The following is a 22,589-nucleotide window of genomic DNA, read 5'->3' as shown; positions in this document are numbered from 1 at the left end:
AAAAGTGTGTAAACTATCCTCGTTGAGACAACATCTTCACACCAAGAACTTCGTAATTTACCACCCCATCCTGAGGACACTACACACTTTCATCGATTTAATCAGAGCAAATGGGGAATGGCCATCCAGCAGCATGATCTATGGACATTTAGTGGGGATTATCTGTCGCCAACTTGCTGGTGGGCCTAAAATAGTTACGGATTAGGGAGGGGTCCAATGGCAAATCTAATACTAGGAGAGCTAGTATTTTCCCATTTACGAAACTCGCAGGGAACCTGCTCATTACCGACTATTAAATGCGATCCGCTGTCCAGTTTTCTCAAACTCCGAACAGCAACTGGGTAAGCGGAGATCGTATTAATTTATTAGGCAATTGAATTTGCACATTTCAAGGCTGGTCAGCTTCATTATGAAGGAAAAAACTTATCACATGAAATGGGATTTGAAAAAAAAGTACTGGAACTCTCAGAACTATGTATCAATGCTCACAAATAAAAATGTGAACATTGTCCTAACTGTACAAATGTGAAAAAATGAAAATGTGAAATTATTTTTAATTAGATAAACATTCTAAAATTGTTAAAAATGTTAAGAAAGTCAAAAATGTTAAAAATGTCAAAAATGTCAAAAAAGTCAAAAATGTCAAAAATGTCAAAAATGTCAAAAATGTCAAAAATGTCAAAAATGTCAAAAATGTCAAAAATGTCAAAAATGTCAAAAATGTCAAAAATGTCAAAAATGTCAAAAATGTCAAAAATGTCAAAAATGTCAAAAATGTCAAAAATGTCAAAAATGTCAAAAATGTCAAAAATGTCAAAAATGTCAAAAATGTCAAAAATGTCAAAAATGTCAAAAATGTCAAAAATGTCAAAAATGTCAAAAATGTCAAAAATGTCAAAAATGTCAAAAATGTCAAATATATCAAAAATGTCAAAAATGTCAAAAAGTCAAAAATGTCAAATATTTCAAAAAGTCAAAAATGTCAAAAATGTCAAAAATGTCAAAAATGTCAAAAATGTCAAAAATTTCAAAAATGTCAAAAATGTCAAAAATGTCAAAAATGTCAAAAATGTCAAAAATGTCAAAAATGTCAAAAATGTCAAAAATGTCAAAAATGTCAAAAATGTCAAAAATGTCAAAAATGTCAAAAATGTCAAAAATGTCAAAAATGTCAAAAATGTCAAAATTGTCAAAAATGTCAAAAATGTCAAAAATGTCAAAAATGTCAAAAATGTCAAAAATGTCAAAAATGTCAAAAATGTCAAAAATGTCAAAAATGTCAAAAATGTCAAAAATGTCAAAAATGCCAAAAATTTCAAAAATGTCAAAAATGTCAAAAATGTCAAAAATGTCAAAAATGTCAAAAATTTCAAAAATGTCAAAAATTTCAAAAATGTCAAAAATGTCAAAAATGTCAAAAATGTCAAAAATGTCAAAAATGTCAAAAATGTCAAAAATGTCAAAAATGTCAAAAATGTCAAAAATGTCAAAAATGTCAAAAATGTCAAAAATGTCAAAAATGTCAAAAATGTCAAAAATGTCAAAAATGTCAAAAATGTCCAAAATGTCAAAAATGTCCAAAATGTCAAAAATGTCCAAAATGTCAAAAATGTCCAAAATGTCAAAAATGTCAAAAATGTCAAAAATGTCAAAAATGTCAAAAAGGTCACAAATGTATAAAATGTCAAAAATGTCGAAAATGTCAAAAATGTCGGAAATGTCAAAAATGTATAAAACGTCAAAAATGTCAAAAATGACAAAAATGTCAAAAATGTCAAAAATTTCAAAAATGTCAAAAATGTAAAAAATGTCAAAAATGTCAAAAATGTCAAAAATGTCAAAAATGTCAAAAATGTCAAAAATGTCAAAAATGTCAAAAATGACAAAAATGTCAAAAATGTCAAAAATGTCAAAAATGTCAAAAATGTCAAAAATGTCAAAAATGTCAAAAATGTCAAAAATGTCAAAAATGTCAAAAATGTCAAAAATGTCAAAAATGTCAAAAATGTCAAAAATGTCAAAAATGTCAAAAATGTCAAAAATGTCAAAAATTTCAAAAATGTCAAAAATGTCAAAAATGTCAAAAATGTCAAAAATGTCAAAAATGTCAAAAATGTCAAAAATGTCAAAAATGCCAAAAATGTCAAAAATGTCAAAAATGTCAAAAATGTCAAAAATGTCAAAAATGTCAAAAATGTCAAAAATGTCAAAAATGTCAAAAATGTCAAAAATTTCAAAAATTTCAAAAATGTCAAAAATTTCAAAAATGTCAAAAATGTCAAAAAAGGTCAAAAATGTCAAAAATGTCAAAAATGTCAAAAATGTCAAAAATGTCAAAAATGTCAAAAATGTCAAAAATTTCAAAAATGTCAAAAATGTCAAAAATGTCAAAAATGTCAAAAATGTCAAAAATGTCAAAAATTTCAAAAATGTCAAAAATGTCAAAAATGTCAAAAATGTCAAAAATGTCAAAAATGTCAAAAATGTCAAAAATGTCAAAAATGTCAAAAATGTCAAAAATGTCAAAAATGTCAAAAATGTCAAAAATGTCAAAAATGTCAAAAATGTCAAAAATGTCAAAAATATCAAAAATGTCAAAAATGTCAAAAATGTCAAAAATGTCAAAAAGTCAAAAATGTCAAAAATGTCAAAAATGTCAAAAATGTCAAAAATGTCAAAAATGTCAAAAATGTCAAAAATGTCAAAAATGTCAAAAATGTCAAAAATGTCAAAAATGTCAAAAATGTCAAAAATGTCAAAAATGTCAAAAATGTCAAAAATGTCAAAAATGTCAAAAATGTCAAAAATGTCAAAAATGTCGAAAATGTCAAAAATGTCAAAAATGTCTAAAATGTCAAAAATGTCCAAAATGTCCAAAATGTCAAAAATGTCAAAAATGTCAAAAATGTCAAAAATGTCTAAAATGTCAAAAATGTCCAAAATGTCAAAAATGTCCAAAATGTCAAAAATGTCCAAAATGTCAAAAATGTCAAAAATGTCAAAAATGTCAAAAATGTCAAAAAGGTCACAAATGTATAAAATGTCAAAAATGTCGAAAATGTCAAAAATGTCGAAAATGTCAAAAATGTATAAAACGTCAAAAATGTCAAAAATGACAAAACCGTCAAAAATGACCGAAAAGTCAAAAAATCTTAAATGTCTTTTTTTTTATCGTATTATAGCTTTTAATTTTATGATTTTTTTATTCAAATTTTATGAGGAAAATTCCCGAAGTCAATACGATTACCCTTAACCATCTTTAGTTTAAAAAATGTCAGTCATTAACCTCAGAAATTTCCCTCAATATGTCAAACAATCTATCAGCTGGCAAAGCTTCAGGTTTCCATCGGTGTTCTACAAGCGAAATGGTGCTGTCAAATTGTTTGCTCTTCCATCATCATTATCGATAATTAAAGTGACATCATCGCGTAGCTAATATTAATGTGTGTTTTGTGTCTGTAGAAATCCAATCGGCAGCCATTGTAGGGTGACTCAATTTAGTAGAGCACTCGAAACTATTTGCCCGTAGTAATTATTTGAACTAAACGGGAACAAAAGGAAACTTTGTTTTTATATTTGTGATTAGAACCTATATCGCTTCTTCTACCTTATCAGCTTAGATATCAGCACTTCACTATCGATAGACAGATTCTAATTTTCAAATGCAACGTCACCCTCAACGCTGTTCAAACTGGGGAATGTGTAGTTTAAATTTCCCTTAACCATCAAACAGAGCATCAATCCTAACATTTTCCCTCCCTCGGCGTCAATCGACAAACGATTGAAAGGTCCTGAGTTAATTTACATCATTTTCAAGTGTTGCCATTCGGGGGTGTCTCGCTTGTGCTCAAACATGGTGTCATCGATTCGGTAAATTTGAGAGCTAACCTCTGGCGCTAGATTCTCTAAATCGATGGAGGGAGATGTGAGGATGGCTGGCAGGAATCAAATCCAACTCCTTGAATCGCTTGCTTTTGATACAAACCATTACAAATGTAGGTATCACGATACACGTGTTTCGATAGTCATGAACAAAAAGTGGGTTCAAATAAGTATTTCTTCATTGTCAAGTGTAGATAGACAGCTTATCAGCTGAAATAGGTTGTAGAAGATGCATTTATTATTAACTGGATCAAAAGATGAGGACTTTCTTATCAAATTTCCTTCCTAGCTAAAATATATAAAGGAAAAAGTGAATCATCCTACTCCTAATCGTCAACATCCGAACGCATGAAATATAAAGCGGATGCAATTTGAAGCTTTGCGCATAAATATTGTTGAGTAGCTGCGAACCCAGACATGCACAATTACATGTGTGCTTGCATGTTTGTGTGAGTTTGTCTATAATCAAACACCCACAACACGGGTTGCAAAAGATTGTAAATGATAGAAAACACCTGTTCATGATAAGCCACACTTTGCACTATAGTCCGATATCTAACAGCCGGCCCTCGACTGGGAAGTGTAAAAGTTTAGCAATATTGGTCTTCATTCGAACGACCTGTTTTCGTATTCCCTTGATTTTCAATGTCTGTTCGCTGTCTGCTAATACGTTTAGCAAAATGTATTCAATAAATTAGAAACATGTTAAAAAATATTGGAAACCTGCTGTTCAATCTCAAACGTTTTGGAACGGCTAGGATGAATAAAGATCAAATGTAGACATGTATTTTGCATCACTATAATATTGCCAATCCTGTCATATTGTTTGATTAAGCGGGAAAGGTTGAAAATAAAATCGTTCTTAATTTTCATCCGCCATCAAGTAGAGGTGAATTATACACACTTGTTTTCCAAGTTGGTTGTAACAAATTTACTTTTTCCTGTAAAAATTACTACAGTCATTTAAGTCTTGAGAATAAACCTTAAAACGCTACTTTAATAGTTTCTTATAAATTGTGGATCTGTTATTATGTGGATGCCTCCCACTTTCATCAAACTGAATCAAAGCCATGAAAAAAAATTGAATAATCAACATATTTCACAAAATTACAGTTTTAAAATGTGAATTTAATTTTAAAATATAGTCACCACCAAAAGTTATCAGATAACAAAAATTGTATGAGTTTTCATGATGATGATGATTATGAACCGGTATTAAGGTCCCCAAACTGCAATTTAAAAATAAGAAAAAAAATCCTTAAAAACCGGGGACCATTCATTAAATTTTGGTTAGCTATCAGAACTAAAACATTGAAGAAAGGCTTGTTTAACCCTCCAAAACTGTTCGAAAATATCCGTTCCGGGAAAATTTGACCTGTACTTTCTTGGCGTTTGTTATTTGTTGGCCTTGGCCAACAACCGATTTTGTTCGCCGATTTTGTTAACCGATGTTGATTCATTGTGTAGGTAATTTGAACTTGTTTCTCAATGTTTCAAAGTTAAGCAAATTTATTGTACCAGGTTGTCTGTAGTTGGATCCGAATGAAAAGAGTCTATTTTATTTTTAATTGGTTTTTATTTTATTTTTGACAGAGTAATTGTATTTGAGTATTTCTTTGATCTTAGAAATTTTCAAGAATAAATCTATCCGGATATGTTTACAAATGTTGAGGTCCGATGAAAACTTTTACCGTTATTCCGAATTTTCCGGTAGAAAAATATCTTACTTGAAAAAAAATTACATTACATTTACATTGCTTCGCTGTGTCTCATTTCTCAATGAACAGATTGTTTGGACTCCAATTTCAGATTTTTTTTATTAATTTGATTATCATTCAACAGAACATACTTGATCTCAGAAAAATCTGAGTTCTTCAAAATATTGGAATGATCTGAATGCACGTTGCGATCTATATTGCCCCGAACAACTTTGGAGGATTAAGCTGATAGTACGCAAAAATGAGTATTTTAATTTGGGAAAAGAGGGCAATAGGGGCAATTTCTCCGGACCCCCGGTTCAGAGGAGGAACCCAAGGAAATAAACGTTACTTTAATCATATTCTGCTTTAAGTTCTAGAAATCTTGGAAAGGAAAGAAAATTGAAACTAGAAAATCGAATTACTATCAAGGGTTCATCCAAACGACGGAGACAACATTTCGAAAATGTTTTTTTGTCGAATTTGATAATTAATTTTTAGATTTTATTTGCACGAAATTTAAGTCATGGCACCTTATTTCTCTTATTTTTATCGTAATTCAAATCACACAGAAAAGGGAAGGAAGGCGCCAAAAGCAATCAAGACAAGAATTAGCTATATTACAAGTTTTGGCGCCCATTTGCAAAACCACTGTACTGGGGTGAGAAAAACGCAATTAGCCGGTAAGGAGCATAATGCCGAAAAATGTTGCATTTTCGTAGGAGATGGAAAGAATTAGAGGAACATGAGATATCAAGAATAGTTATTTTTTCTTCAGAATCAAGGCAACTTTAAAATATTCGAGGCTGATCTACCCGAAGCTTGCAAAATTTCCCGGATTTGTCCGGATTAGAGTGTCCATTTCCCGGCCGTTTTAGCTTTCCCGGGAATCGGGGAATCTGACGATCCTTTTCCCGGGAATTCCCGGGATCCCGGGAAAAATTTAAAATGAACATTTCAACATGAAGATCTTGAATCATCTACTGCGTACGAATTCTTATCAATATGATATTGTTAAATTTAAGGTCGTACCTAGTATTGCAAAACATTTCAAACTATTTTAATGCTTCAAAAATTCAATAAGCAAACCAAAGACCCAAAAACAAAGTATTTTTACCGACAAACTGGTCTGAATCTAGCTGCAAAAATTTTCAATAATTGAGAAAGATTCCTCACTATCGATAGAAGTTAGTTAGCTAGACTTCATGTAATTCATCAAATATCGTTAATTTTCAGATAACTATCTATTTTTTTTTACAATATTTCATTTCTTTGCTGATGATTTTGCTACTGTAAACAACATTCGATATTGCGTACTGTTGGAAAAATTATCCAACAAACGAAATCGAGTGTACAGTAGACTGAATCGATTTGGGGTGATTTTTGAATTTCTCAAACCTTGGGGTGTCAAAAGCTTCGTTTTGGTCCAAAACTCATCCATGATTTTTTTTCAGAATTTTTAAGTAACGTTTAATTGAGTAAATTTGAACTTTCAGGTTTGTATGGGAAAATTGAATATTTTGTGCAGAAAAATCAACATCATCGTTGTTTCTTCTGTGAAATCGAGCCTGCTAATGGTTTTTGCGTCAATTTATAAATTCTTCAAATGAAAGTTTCCGCTGAGCAACGTTGTCGAATATCATAACTTTGTATCTTCTTAGACAAAAAAGTTAAAAGCTTTTTAACAGGTGAATGTCTTTTTGCATTGATAAACAATAAATTTTCTTTTTAGAATTTATAAATTGGCAAAAAAAACCATAAGCAGGCTTGGTTCCACAGAAAAAAAATTATGTTGATTTTTCAGTACAAAATATTCAATTTTCCCATACAAACCTAAAAGTTCAAATTTACTCATATAAACGTTACTTAAAAAATCTGCAAAAAATCATGGATGAGTTTTGGACCAAAACGAAGCTTTTAAGACCCCAGGGTTTGAGAAATTCACAAATGAATCTAAATCGACTCAGTCTAGTGTCCAGACAGTATGGTCTGTGGTAGAACTATTATTTTCCTGGCTCAATCTGTTTCATTTTTCCAATTTAAATCGTGTAAATTTGTAGAAATTCAGCACATTTTACTCGTTTCTAGAATTCCCGGGATTTTTCAAACGTTTCCCGAAATTCGGGAATTCCCGAATTTTTCTAATTCCCGGGAAGCTTTTCAAATAACGATGAAATATTCCATATCATCATAAAAAGCAAGGAAAATGATAAAAAAAATGTCACGAAAAATATTAACTAAGATCCAACACAAAAAGAGAGTTTCAAACTAAATATTTGAACTAAGAAAAAAAATTTTTTTTGATAAAATGTACTACTAAACAATGGTTTACACTCGAATGTCACAAATCATTAAAAATGATGAAGATGTGCGAAAAAAACTTTTGAGTTTCATTTTTGATTTTATTTCAACACCTCAATGAATATCAAATTATTGAATCAGCGTTTATAAAAATTAAACTATAAATTGCTCAAGCCAGATTTTCTCAAAATAATTTAAAAATTAATATCGTGAAATTTCTTACCATGAAAAGTGTTGTTAGAAAACACTGGAAAAAGTTATGTGTACTGTCTGCAAATTTGGTAAACATTGAAGAATACTTTTAAAGTGATTTTGGGGAAAACAGAAAAAAGCAATTGATTGAAACTGCTTAAAATGGCGAAAAAAGGGAGTGAAAAAAATTAACGGGGCAATGATTAGAATATTTTTCGATTTGTGAACGGATTGTGAATTTATTTAACGACTATATTTTAGGACTGTGTTCTGGTATTGTCGGTATGGAATGTGTTTGCTTGTACCCAGATCGATCCACACCACACGCAACTCACGATACTGCCAATTATTGCAGACAGTCTGGAACAGGAACATTACCATTATAATAGGTGATAGCAAGATCTCCATGATCTCCAATGCCCCCCAATGACATTGAGAATTAGTCTTCATCCTTCAACATTTTACAGTTTCTAATTATGATAACTTGGAAAATGAAGTCCACTGCAAAATGGGCTATATTTATTGGGAATCTTCTGATTCGTACTTTGATCACAAGGCAAGATGTTTTGTTTAGTTAGAATACTAAAATATAAAGTTCGGAGTAGTAGTTTAGTTAGGGATCATTCAAATATTACGTAGCGCGTTTAGGGAGGGAGGGGATATAGAAGTTTGTTACGGTCAGTGGATTTTGGATAGAAAATCTGAAACGAATGTGTTACGTAGGGGGAGGAGGGGGAGGTGATTGAAAAAGATTGAAAATTGCGTGACGTAATATTTGAACGGCCCCTTAAGAATCAATTCATATTGAGTTTACTCACTACTGGTTGAGTTTATTCACTACTGAACACAAGGCGACTTAACTTCGAATCACAGGAGAATGAATTTGGGGTCTATAATTTTTTTTTGCGTTGCGTTGAAGGAATTTTAACATTGTGTGGTGAAGGGTTGGATTTTTTTGACGTAGAATTACGTCTTACGGCAACACTATAGGGGGGCAAATTGAAATTCGCGAACGAATCTCGCGTCACGAAAAACACCTCTTTCACGGACATCTTTTCCGAACAACATTTTGGGTCGGCTATGTGTTGGTACACCAATACCAATAACGCGCTAATACAAATTGGTGCGCAAAACACCCGAGCGAAAAAACCCTGATCGTCGACCCGAACTGCACTAGATGCGAAGTTAAAAAAAAGCAAGGATTGCCCCGACCCGTTTTCATTTGCTTTTTGGTCTTTCTCCCGGTCGGTGGGTTGTTGCGACCAAAAATGTGTGCAATGCTGTTGGGAGAGAAGGCCACTTGCTAGGATTGTGCTGTTTGAAGTTCTTCACCAGGACGACGAGGACAACTATGCTCGGCTGAGTAAACCATTTTCACTGAAACCCGGAGCATTCATTATGCTTCCTTTGAGAAAATCAAACTCAAAGGAACCGAAAAGGCTAAAAGCCCACCAAACCACATCAGCAGCATCGTCCAGATTCCGCAATTTTCCACATCTGCGGGGTCAGCCAACTAAATGCTTCAGGCTACTTTACAAAGGCATGAGTCACTTTGGAAAGAAAAAAATATTTTTCATTTAATTTTTTTTTGTATGGGCACCTGTGATTTTTTGAATATTAAAAATTTTTACATCATTTGATTAAAATTATAAACCTTTCGTTACTTTTCAATAACGTTCTTCTATAGAGATGAAATTTTAAATACAATTTTTATTGTACATGGCAAAGATAATTCCACGGTTCAAATCTTAAATCAGAACTTTGATAAAAAAAATGAAAAGTAATCCGCGGTCCCTATTTCTGAGCAGAAAAAATTCACGAAATTAAAATGTGTAGAAGTTTGAGTATGACACCATTCATTGACATATAATATTTATTCAAGCAAAAAAATCCATTGGAAAAAACCTGAAAAAAATCTCACTCTCTAAATAATTTTGTATTAAGTGCGCTTTTCATTAAACTTAAATTTGTTGATGAATTTTCATCTCCATCCAATGTACAATGACGACCCCTTTTGTATACCCCTTAGTGCGCATTTCCCCTACTAATTCGAATTAAACGCATAATACTGAATCTTTAAAGCTTTTCTCCGGAGCGTTTGATACAACGCTTGAGGTTTGTAGTTGCATAATTGCAGGCGCATTGGCTCAGTTGCATTGGATTTTGAAGCAGCTACAAATATTTTACTATCTGTCTCAATTGGCCGTGATAGTTGATGAATAAATATATAATTCATGTCAAAACGATCAACATTTTCCGAGTATGATAATTTATTATGAATCATATCCTATTGACACAGGACCGGCTGTCGCAATTCTACGTTAACCTTGCGGTCGTACTTATGTACAACCTCTTTAATTTTTTTTTGGTTTACTCTGAATTGTAGGCATCTAATAATAGACCATTTAGAAAGCCTAATCATAAATATTATCACTGCAAGTTGGATATGGAAAAATAGTCAAAGCCATGTTTAGTCTTCAATAATTAGTTAATCTATTTACAAAGAAGGGATATTGTTCATATTTAAAAAATATTTTTTCGTAAGTATTTCAATAAACGCTTAAAAATCATAAGTTTTGTTCCCAAAATATATGGGATACGTCATATTTGCAAACAAATTATTTTCACAAAGCTGTCCGTAATTAAATTAAGTTTTAAGAATATTTAAACAATGTATCGGAAAGGAAAAGGTTTTATTTCAATATGTGGCATAATGCTCTTCTTTTCCTTTTAGTTTATTATGTTGCGGAGAAAACATTATACAATGTGGTCTGTAAAGTCTGCATTATTTATTATTTTACGCGTTTTTTTTTCTAGCGAGCAATTGTTACCTACGATTTTCCAGATTGTTTTATGTCCAAATATCTTTTAAAACTTTTGTGAATTCATGGCATCATGGCAGATTTTTATTCTACGCTGTACGATTTGGGGAAGATATTCGTGTTTAGAAACCAAATCAAATCAAAGAGCATATTTTCAATAATTCAGAAGTTTTCTTTTTCTATCATTAGTTCTTGATGCTTTTCATAGATGGGAGGGTTTGAAGAAATTATTGAAATTAGCGTGGAACTGTATGTTAAATGGTCCGCATATTTCGCCGTATTTTGTCGTTAAATTATGAAATTTTTCCAAGACATTAGAAAGCACTAACAGTCAACGTCTAAGTTAGACACTAAACAGGGATTTTTCAAACAAGAACATACACACAGACAGGAACTTGAAAATATGTTGCATTTTGGCATCTATCATATTTTTTTCGGAAAGTAATGCGTTAAGTTATTAGGTATTCTAATTTAGGGCAAAGCATTTTTTAAACAATAAACGCACATGATGTGCAGATCTTATACACAAAAATAGTATGACAACTTTTTTTGAAGTATTCTACTCAACCTTCGCAATGCACTAATCATATTTAAATATTTATTTTTAAATGCTTTTCGCTGCCTTCAAACAAAATATTTTAAATAAAATAAATTAAAATAACTGATAAGCTAATAAAAGTATATATGTAAAATGGTGTGTTGTGTTAAATTATGACAAACTTATAATTTTGATGTTAAAGTTTGAAGATCTTAGGTGACAGATTTGAGGACAATTTAAATTAAACTGTTAAAGCTTTGGCCGTAGGTGGGCCTTAGTTGATAGAAAGCTCATGTTCAATGCTTAAATTCATTATGAAAGATGATGTATTATTGTCAATTCGTAGAATTAAAAAAAATATGGTAAATAATTTAAAATCATATCAATAAAAATATTAAGCGCATCTCAAAATATAAGTTCAGGTAGAAAAGGTTCAGCAATTCAATCATTAGAAAAAAAAAATATACATCCCAAAAACTGCAATTCTTCTTTAGATCAAATTCAAGATCAGAAATATATTCCTAAGAGTATATTCTAAGACTAAATAACTCACTTGCCAATTGGAAAATCCACGCAAAATACCCAATCTTGTGTTCAATTTTTACCGTCAAAAGAAAAACCAATGCTTTTTCATGCTCAAGTATGTCTTATAGAGATTATGTTATCAAAAAGAATTTTTTTCTTAAGCATGAAGCAAACTACGGTATTTGTAAAACTCGAGAACGTGGAAATTTAAAAAAAATGATACATTTATTTAAATATTTTAAATAACACTATACTTGTTTATTGAAACAAGTATATCTCAATAATGAGACCCGAGTTTAGAAAAGCATTAAGGAATCTACGGAACGGCTGTTTTGAACTATCAAGCAAGAGATGGCAAAATGAAAATCATATTATTATAATATTGTATTTAGTTTTTTTTTTTTTTGACACCAATTCAATTGAAATGTAATGATTAGAAAAAAACATAAAAAGAATAATTCAGCTGTTCTACAAGTTCGTTGATGTGATAGGATCTAGTTTGAGGAAAATGAGCTAGTTTTAACTAGGTTTAAATAATTATCGCAAAGTCCTTTTTTGTTGAACTTATGGTAGCTTGTGCAAGTGCTATTTAAAAAAGCACTGTCCTCACTGATTCTTTTTTCAACAGGCCTCATAGAAAGAAACAGGAGTTTCAATAGGAAACGACTAGGAGCACAGAAGGTGTAGGGAAACCCCTATGTCGTACCATCTACCAAAATGGATCTTGATCTATACCTTCCTTTTACTAACATAACCCTTTCCTTTGATGGTTGAATATAGATTCGCAGACGTACAGATGGTTTCCATAGCTGGTGATACATGCGTACCTCTGTTTTTGATTTCTTTAAAATGAATTTTTAAGGTACACGAAGATAAGGGGTTGCAAGTTGAACCAAAAGAGTATCTTACTAACATTCCTCCCTATGTCCCTTATTGACTATTAGGACGTGGCCGGCGCCGTTATTGAGCTTTTTTTAAGGGAGAGCATGAGTTTTATGCACTGAGAATGTACTGTTAATCCTACATTGTGTGGCGCACATTTCTTGGGGTTAATTGACTTTGGTCATAGCAAAGTCTAGGATCATCTGTAAACGAATAAAACAACTTAAACTGTCCCAATTAACCCCTTTCACGGTACCAATCAGTTCCCTGAACATAAAAAATGATTTACCTATAGGTATACTACTTAAACAAACATTATTTTTGAGAAATTCAAAGGCTCAATAAATTATGTAGGGACAGCAAGTTCAAACATAAAATATAACCGATAAGTTGGTCCCTGTGAAATAGTATCTGGGATAGTGAACAGAACCAGTTTTTTTCAAAACCTGTGTTAAATCTTAGCATTTGGTTTAATTTTTGAACAGAACATGCGGACAAATCGAATCAGAATACTGTGAGTATTTAAAAAAAAATATCGAGCAGAAACTGAGGAAAAACACCTCAATTATTAATTTAATTCACTTTCGCTTTCCATAGTCAAAATTTAAATAAATAACAGTTATTTTCAGTTTTTTTAAAAAATATTTGCAGTATACCTACTTATTCAAAAGGTTTTCATAAGATAGTATTGCATGAAAAATGGTCATGAAATATCAGTGGGGCAGTGGGGTCAATTGAATTTATTGTTTATCAATGCTAAAAGACATACCCCTGTTAAAAAACTAATAACTTTTTGCCTTATAAGATACGAAGTTACAGTCTTCGACAAAGTTGTTCAGCGTAAAATTCCCTCTGAAAAATTTATAAATTAGTACAAAAACCATTAGCAGGCTCTGTTGCACAGAAGAAACAAAAGTGATGTTGATTATTCAGTACAAAATATTCAATTTTCCCATATAAACCTAAAAGTTCAAATTTACTCAAGTAAACGTTACTTAAAAATTCTGCAAAAAATTATGGATGAGTTTTGGACCAAGACGAAGCTTTTAAAACCTCAGGGTTTGAGAAATTCAAAAATGACCTCAAATCGACTCAGTCTTATGTCTTAAGTCATATGTCTCTGGTCTTCTTCAGGTCTCTTGCCTCATGTCTCATTTCGAATGGCTCATTACTTTGATCTCTCTCGGATCTTGATTAAGGTCTAGAAGTTCAAGTCTCAAGTCTCAGGACTCAGGTCTCATTCTCGTATTGTAGCACCAAACTTCTCCCACAATCAAGCAATCAGTTCATCATTTTCTAAAAAGTACTTTGGAAAGCTACTCCTACGTTTCAGCTTTTACTTACTTTCGAATCAGAAGAGTCTTCTCATCATCATCGTCATCATCATCCGATGATTCAGAGAAATAGGGCATGGTGTTTTCTTTATTCTTCATCATGGTTCACTATGCGGAAATTTTTCCTCAAAGATTCCGAACAACCCATCAGCACTTTACCGTGAAGGATAATTTTCGCATCCCAAAACTATTATACACACTTCACTAAAAGTATCCCTATTTCAATCCAATATCCAATCTTCGACACCTGACAGTCGACCGTTAGTGTAGTTTCACGCAATCCTCAGTTTCACTTCCACGTTCAACTCTAGAAATTCAAATTCTCTATTCCACTGCTTGAGTTTCACTTCCGAGGTACAGCGTAATTCGTTCCGTCTCAAGAAAGCAATCAAAATTAACTGAATCAATTCCAATCGACTTGAGGCTTGGCTGTGCTCACAAATGTTCCTATAACAGGTACTTCACAAACTTATACACATTGTACGAAGTAAGGTTACTTGAATGTGGAAGCTCATCATTATCGAGTAAGCAAGCAAGCGAAAGTGTTGAAGTACTCCTGAGGCAAGCCACTTGAGTGACGACGAAGAAAACGACTCGTTTGTCTCCCAAGATTGGCGAAGAACTTTCTTGAATCGATGGCGATAGGAGAAGGAAGGCACCTGGCTAACTATTCTTATCAGATAATGCAGTTTTCATGTTCAATTGAAATTTGCTATCAATTATCGTTTATGAACGGAGAGAGAGAGAGAGAGAGCTGTGGCATTTTTGAATGAAAGAAGTACAAACCCAATTATAAAAGTTGTAAAATGAATGTTTCTGAGAACCTGGTGAAGTCTTACGGAAATTTATTGGTTAGAAAAATGTCAATCGGCAAGAATGAACTTTCTTTATGATCTGAAAACGAAAAAACACATTCTTTTAAAGATAAAATGCAAAACAGTAATGTAAAAAAATGACAAAAATGACAAAATGACAAAAATGACAAAAATGACAAAAATGACAAAAATGACAAAAATGACAAAAATGACAAAAATGACAAAAATGACAAAAATGACAAAAATGACAAAAATGACAAAAATGACAAAAATGACAAAAATGACAAAAATGACAAAATGACAAAAATGACAAAATTACAAAAATGACAAAAATGACAAAAATGACAAAAATGACAAAAATGACAAAAATGACAAAAATGACAAAAATGACAAAAATGACAAAAATGACAAAAATGACAAAAATGACAAAAATGACAAAAATGACAAAAATGACAAAAATGACAAAAATGACAAAAATGACAAAAATGACAAAAATGACAAAAATGACAAAAATGACAAAAATGACAAAAATGACAAAAATGACAAAAATGACAAAAATGACAAAAATGACAAAAATGACAAAAATGACAAAAATGACAAAAATGACAAAAATGACAAAAAAGACAAAAATGACAAAAATGACAAAAATGACAAAAATGACAAAAATGACAAAAATGACAAAAATGACAAAAATGACAAAAATGACAAAAATGACAAAATTACAAAAATGACAAAAATGACAAAAATGACAAAAATGACCAAAATAACAAAATTAACAAAAATTATAAAATTAAATATAACAAATTTAACAAATTTAACAAATTTTACAAATTTTACAAATTTTACAAATTTTACAAATTTTACAAATTTTACAAATTTTACAAATTTTACAAATTTTACAAATTTTACAAATTTTACAAATTTTACAAATTTTACAAATTTTACAAATTTTACAAATTTTACAAATTTTACAAATTTTACAAATTTTGCAAATTTTACAAATTTTACAAATTTTACAAATTTTACAAATTTTAAAAATTTTACAAATTTTACAAATTTTACAAATTTCACAAATTTTTCAAACTTTTCCTTTTTTTTTACTTAATTTACAAATTTACAAATTTTACAGATTATACAAATTAAACAAATTTTACAAAAATGATAAATCATTTTGAATATTTGTATTTGGATTGTTGATTTAGATAAAAAAAAACTCTCCTTTATCACAAAAATAACAGAATTGCAGAATTTCAAATGAAATTGACCGTTAAACAGAGAAAGGCTAAAAGTGGAATAAATTTATCGAAATGATGCCACTCCTCACGAATCTGTCACCGCATTTCATCAGAGTGATATATTTCCATTTAATGAAGCCCTGACCAAAGCGTGGTGGCCAACTGGTCGAATTAACTCCCGAATTCCAGTCAGTCCTGCTGCTGATTCAACAGGAAATCGAAAAGAAATATAATCATGGGCAGGCGGAGAGAAAAAAATCTGTCCGAAAAGAGAGCCCAATTGCCATGGTTGGCCAACCGCACGGTGCAATCATTCCGACCAAGTTCCCATCTGGCGTTCAATTACAAAATTGCACCCGACGAATTTGCACTTGCAGAGAGCGAAAACCTCGAAAACCCTTCATAAAACTTTATACACCACAGCACAGCGTCCAGGCGAAAGCGAATATAAAATCGGTTTTCACGTGTCAAAAAATATCTTCACTCGCCAGTTTCCCGCCAAAACCGACCCACAAACGGAACTAGAGGAAAGGTCTTTCTCCTGATTGTAAGAGAAAGCAACTGAAATAAAAAAAAAAATCAAAATCGGAAAGCGAAAAATTGCCATGCACTGCACAAAATTTATCCCACGTCAATAAAAGTGCCATTTACTGATAAATTGATTTTAAAATTAATCTATCTATCTCGCTCCGTGACGTCGCGTCGTCGCTTGGTGGCACACTGTATGGCTGACCCTTCCCGCGAATGCCCTCTTCGATTCGGAAGGGGGGAGGATCCTTGTCCAAGTCCATAGCGTATACTGTGCAGTCGGTCCGCTTCCGGGTGACGATTTCCGTCTGTCGCCGGTCTTCGACTACCCTGTTTCCGGCCAGCAACCCACTGACAACTGACACAGATGGTGGTGGAATGACGACGGCGATAGACAGTCAGGAGGGCAATAATTTCGATTTCAATTTACCCAGTTTACAATCGAATCAAATCACTCCGATTGGATTGATAGTGTGGCGGTATTAGATTTTGAAAGGGTTGCCGAAAGGGTTTCATCAATTGGTTTTGGGTTTTAAATACTAAGTTTGGGCTGAACATGGAGCAATGTTAGATTAAAATGCACTATTCTACACTTGTTTAAAGCTATGTTGACATGTAACTTGCCCAGCCAGGTAAGCTGGCTTAACTTGCTAGAGAAGCTAGCCGCATCAAGCTAGAGATATTGGGACTGAGCGAAGTCCGTTGGCATAACACTGGTGTTCGTGCATACACGAAATTGGGAAAAAAGGAATACCCCCCGGATTGAAATCATCGAGAAGCGGAGTTTTAGCAGTGGGTCGTACTCGGGATGCTGTCAGTTACTCGGGAACTAGGAAACAACTACGAGAAAAAGAGGAATTTCCGGCATCCCTAATTTATAAAAGGCCGATCAGCTATCATATGTTTCTCTTTTTGCTCTGACACGAGAACCGTCAAAGTCGAACCAGCGAACGCACACTCGGACTTCTATTTGAAAAGTGAAAGTTGTTTTGATTCAAAATTTTGTATAGAAAAGTTAAGTTTAGATTTTGTTAGCTGTAAATAAAGTTAAATTAAGTTAAAGTTAATAAAAGTATCGTTAATGTGACCAAATTCAAACCGTGTACTTACCTGCAAAACGAAGAACCGGAAAACTTACCTGCAAACCGAAGAAACCAGAAAGAAAGTGCAACCTGAAAAGAAAATTAACTACCATCAAAGGAAGACACTTACCCGCAACGTTAGAAGAATCCTACTTACCCGCCAGCTGCTAATCCATCCTGCCGATCCGATAAGCCTTGCTTCCAACTGGAGAACACAAGACACAGTCTGGGCAAGTACTGCTTCACTCTGGCATACGAGGAGAACACGCTACTCGGGAACGAGGAGTTGGTTTCCTATCAAGCCCGCAGACCCATGCGGCTCTTATAAGATGGGAACCGATCAACGAAAGAATAATCGTAGCCAGATTCAGAACACGGGTTAGAAACCAGTGTGGTCCAGTGTAATGCGCCAACTGACGTTGCCGATTTGCAGGAGAAAGAGCAATTTTGACATTCAAATCCACTTAGGCGACTTCAACGCAAAGATTGGCTCCGATAATCAGGACTTTGAGTGCATCATGGGGCGCCATGGCCTAGGACAGATGAGCGAAAACGGAGAGCTGTTTGTAGAATTTTGTGGCAACAACAACATGGTGATCGGTGGATCGCTCTTCCCCCATCGACCAGCACATAAAGTCACTTGGGTATCCCGAGATGGCCGAACAGAAAATCAAATTGACCACATCTGCATCAGCCGAAAATGGAGAAGGAGCCTTCCTGATGTCCGCAACAAACGAAGCGCAGACATTGCATCTAACCATCACCTCGTCCTTGGCGAGATACGACTGAGAGTTGAGCGTGTCCAACGGCGCGAGGAGAAAGTCGGGTGTCGATACGACGTCCGCCGGTTGGAGAATCCAGAGGTGAAAAGGGCATACGTTGAACAGCTAGAATCCCGAGCCTCGGAGCTGCCGACAGACGGAACGCTCGTGAAACAGTGGTGTGGAATCAAGAATGCCTTTATCACGACGAGCCCTGGTAATCTTGGTAAAGTACGTGGAAGAAGAAGTGAATGGATGTCGGAGGAAACTTGGAGGATGGTCGATGATCGGAGAAAGGCGAAAGTCGAAATGTCGTCGAAAGTCCTCCAAGTCGAAAGGCATCCGGGTCAGCCAAAGCAGCCGCCCGCTTACGATATGCGGAGCTGGAAAAGGCAGTTAAACGAGCTTGTGGACGAGACAAGAGAGCCTGGACAAACTCCCTAGCCGAAGAGGGAGAAAGAGCCGCCGTCAATGAAGTTATCCTATTACTTAATGACATTTCTCGCCGCCTCAGTGGTGCAAGGACTAATGCAAGAATGCCGCTTAAAGACCGAGCAGGTCAGCTGCTGACAGATCGAACAGATCAGCTCAAGCGTTGGACTGAGCATTTTGAACAACTCTTCCGAGTTACAAATAGCAATGGCCAACAGAAGCCGCAGCTCGAGGCGCCCACAGTAAGTCGCATTAATGGCGTAAACTCGGAAGCGCCCTCGCTGGCTGTAATAGAAGCGGTAATCAAGGACATGAAATCCAACAAAGCACCTGGGATCGATTGCATCCCTGCTGAAATGCTGAAAGCCGACTTTGCCCTGTCAGCACAAATGTTGCACCGTCTTTTCGCTGACATTTGGAATACTGCAACATTCCCGGCCGACTGGATGCAGGGTATCCTCGTAAAGGTCCCGAAGAAAGGAGACCTGACAGAGTGCGGTAACTGGCGAGGCATAACGTTGATCTGTACAACCCTCAAAGTACTCTGCAAAATTATCCTGAACAGAATCCAGGAGAAAATCGACACTACACTCCGACGGCAACAAGCTGGATTCCGGTCCGGACGATCATGTGTGGACCACATCACAACACTACGAATCATACTGGAACAAATCAACGAATTCCAGGACTCTCTTCACCGCTACTTTTTCTAATCGTTATGGATGAGATTCAGATTGGATCGATTGACTGTGCACCGAACCGAGGATTGCCGTGGAATCCTTTAACAATGGAGCAACTGAACGACCTTGACCTGGCTGACGATATTGTTTTGCTCGCCCAAACACAACCGGACATGCAGAGCAAACTCGACGACCTCACCGAAAGTTCCAAGGCAGCAGGTCTCAAAGTCAATGTCGGAAAGACCAAGTCGATGGAGATCAACACAGGAAATCCCTCCAGTTTCATGGTAGCTGGGCAACAGGTTGAGAAAGTGGAGTGCTTCCAGTATCTTGGTAGCCAGATAACGCCTGATGGTGGTACCAGAAAAGACATCGAAACCAGGATCAGAAAGGCCCGTTTTGCATTTGCGAGTCTCCGAAACATCTGGCGGTCACGCCAGATCTCTCTACGGACGAAAATCCGAATCTTCAACTCAAACGCCAAATCTGTATTGCTGTACGGGTGCGAAGCTTGGTGCACATATGCGGTAACGACGCGAAAACTGCAAGTATTTGTAAACCGCTGCCTGCGGAATATCATCCGCGCTTGGTGGCCTGGCAACTGGATCTCGAATGAGGAACTACATCGCCGGTGTCATCAAGGGGCGCTAGAAATCGAGATTCGGGAACGTAAGTGGAGATGGATTGGGCACACGCTGCGAAAAGATGAAAACGAGATTTGCAGAGAGGCGCTTGACTGGAATCCAGAAGGTCATCGAAGAAGAGGCAGACCCAGAAACTCGTGGCGGCGTAGCCTAGCCGCTGAAATCCGAACTGTCGACGAGAATCTTGACTGGGACCAGGTGAAGACGCTGGCTCCGGATCGTCAACAGTGGCGGTCTTTTACCACGGCCCTATGCACCGGAGGATCGGCGCGGGATCATTAAGTAAGTAAGTATGTATAAATTACTGAAAATCTAATGAATCATCCACAATACGGGGTATAAGGTGAAAGGTTTAAACGAGAAGAATTTGAATTTCGCTATCTGACGCCATCTTGAAATCCAAGATGGCGGCTTTCGATTTACTTTAAAAATTCTATAAATCATTGAATATCGCATGAAACCTCCAATACATGGGTATTAGTAAATTGAGATACGCTAGAAGAAGTTGATTTTCGCTCTTTGACGTTCTCTTGAAATCCAAGATGGCGGCTTCAACTGAACTTAAAAATGCTGTAAATGATTGAATATAACATAAAACCCCTAAAATTTGGGTATTGGGTGAGAGAGCTTAACGAGTAGAGGTTGAATTTATCTTTTCGCTTTACTCTGAAATGATGTAAGTGACTGAAAATCTCATGAAATAACCCCAATACCTACCCCGTTCGTTTTTGGCAATATCCGATTTTGGCACATGTGCCTTAATTGAACGGTTAAGAGAAACAACATTATCTTACAGTTTTCGCTAGAATAGGACCAATACAATTTAGACAAAATAGATAGACATAATAGAATGACATAAATAGCGAATATGGCCAAAAAATACAAAAACTATAAACAAATCAAGAAAAGTGCTAAATGCTAAAGAAACATGATAAAAAATGACTAAAAATGATTGGAAATGGTCTAAGAAATAAAAATTGCAGTTTAAATGTAGTATTTAGTGAAAACAAAAATGAAAAAAAAAATCGTTTGATATTGCCAATACAAAATGTTAAAGCTGCGGCTTGGAATTATTCGGGATTTTAGAAGTAAATTTTTGTCATGTGAACGTTCCGAGTGATCCAAAGAATAGTGTGCCAATGATTGTTTCCATATGAAGGCCCAAGTTAAGCTGATGGAAAACATTCTTCAGAAATCCTTCAACAATTTCAGTATTTTCACGAATCAATGTCAATGTCTGAAATACCAAGTCTATGGAAATCCTCACAGAATGTTTTCCAGTTTACTGGCATCAGGGCAGTTGAAACATCGAATAAACTTAAACAAATTCCAAGGTTTTCTGTTTTTATTAGTTGAGAATAAATTCAGTGATGATACCCACAAACAGCCAACTGTTATTCAATCATGAATAAAATAGTTTTAATTAAATCACTCGAGCTTCATTTCTTCCACAAGATTCCAGACCAAAGTGTTGAACCAGCAATCCCCTAATTGTGCAATTCACCATCCGAATTTGCATCCGTTACAAAACACGAAGCCACTACTGACTGCAGCGACATTGCAGCCGCGTTGCATAGCTACAGGCACCCTCGGAGGATAAGACAATTTACTTTAATCTAATAATCCACGCGAAAATTTGCTCTTTGTTGAAAATCCTTCGGATTATTTCCGAAACCTCCTTCTCACAAGGAACAACGGATCTGAAGTCTGGATTTTTGACTTTTTCTCGGGTTTCACGTATTCCGAAAGCCTTCGTCAAGTTTTGGGTCGCTTTTTTAGACTTTCTTCTCTGTGTTACTACTTCCCCCCCTTGGTGAAATTTAGAGGAGGGTATCGTTTCCAATTTGCATTCCTCAAAATGGTAAATTTTGCATTTTAAACTAGACGACGACGACGACGTGCATTTGCCGGTTTCGGTTCTGACTAAAGGGCTCTGGTTACTGTGCAGTGCCAGCAAGATAGAGAGAATAAAAAAAACACGGGGAAATCCGGTTTCCAGGAACCGTAAAGAGCCCGGGATGGACTTGTTCGGTAATGGTTTTGAGATCGGGCCCCAAAGGCTTCTCGTCCCCATCGCAACGTTCGACAGATACACAATGTGCATCGAGACGGAACTGCAGCTGCAAAAGAAGTGGGAGGTTTTCCAAAATAAAAAAAATGCATCAAATGCTTGCCTGCCTTGGCTGACTGGCTGTTTGGGGGAACCGCTTGATATGCATAAAATGCCGCTGATCTGCCG

At 34.8% G+C, this 22,589-nt stretch overlaps 1 protein-coding gene across 1 annotated transcript in view; it reads right to left on the bottom strand.

Annotated features, from left to right (window-relative positions):
- Nucleotides 1-14,578, bottom strand: part of LOC129756073 (chitin synthase chs-2-like) — a 72,274-nt gene extending 57,696 nt beyond the window's left edge. Inside the window, exon 1 of the mRNA XM_055752826.1 lies at nucleotides 14,184-14,578. Coding sequence (XP_055608801.1) covers nucleotides 14,184-14,275 — 92 coding nt within the window. The 5' untranslated portion in view covers nucleotides 14,276-14,578. The remainder of the gene's footprint in view (nucleotides 1-14,183) is intronic.
- Between the last annotated feature and the right edge of the window lie 8,011 nt (nucleotides 14,579-22,589).

The sequence above is a fragment of the Uranotaenia lowii genome, chromosome 3 (genome assembly GCF_029784155.1).
Source record: "Uranotaenia lowii strain MFRU-FL chromosome 3, ASM2978415v1, whole genome shotgun sequence".
NCBI lineage: Eukaryota > Metazoa > Arthropoda > Insecta > Diptera > Culicidae > Uranotaenia > Uranotaenia lowii.
Note: the sequence above shows the minus strand (reverse complement) of the source record. Positions and strands in the feature narration are given on the sequence as shown.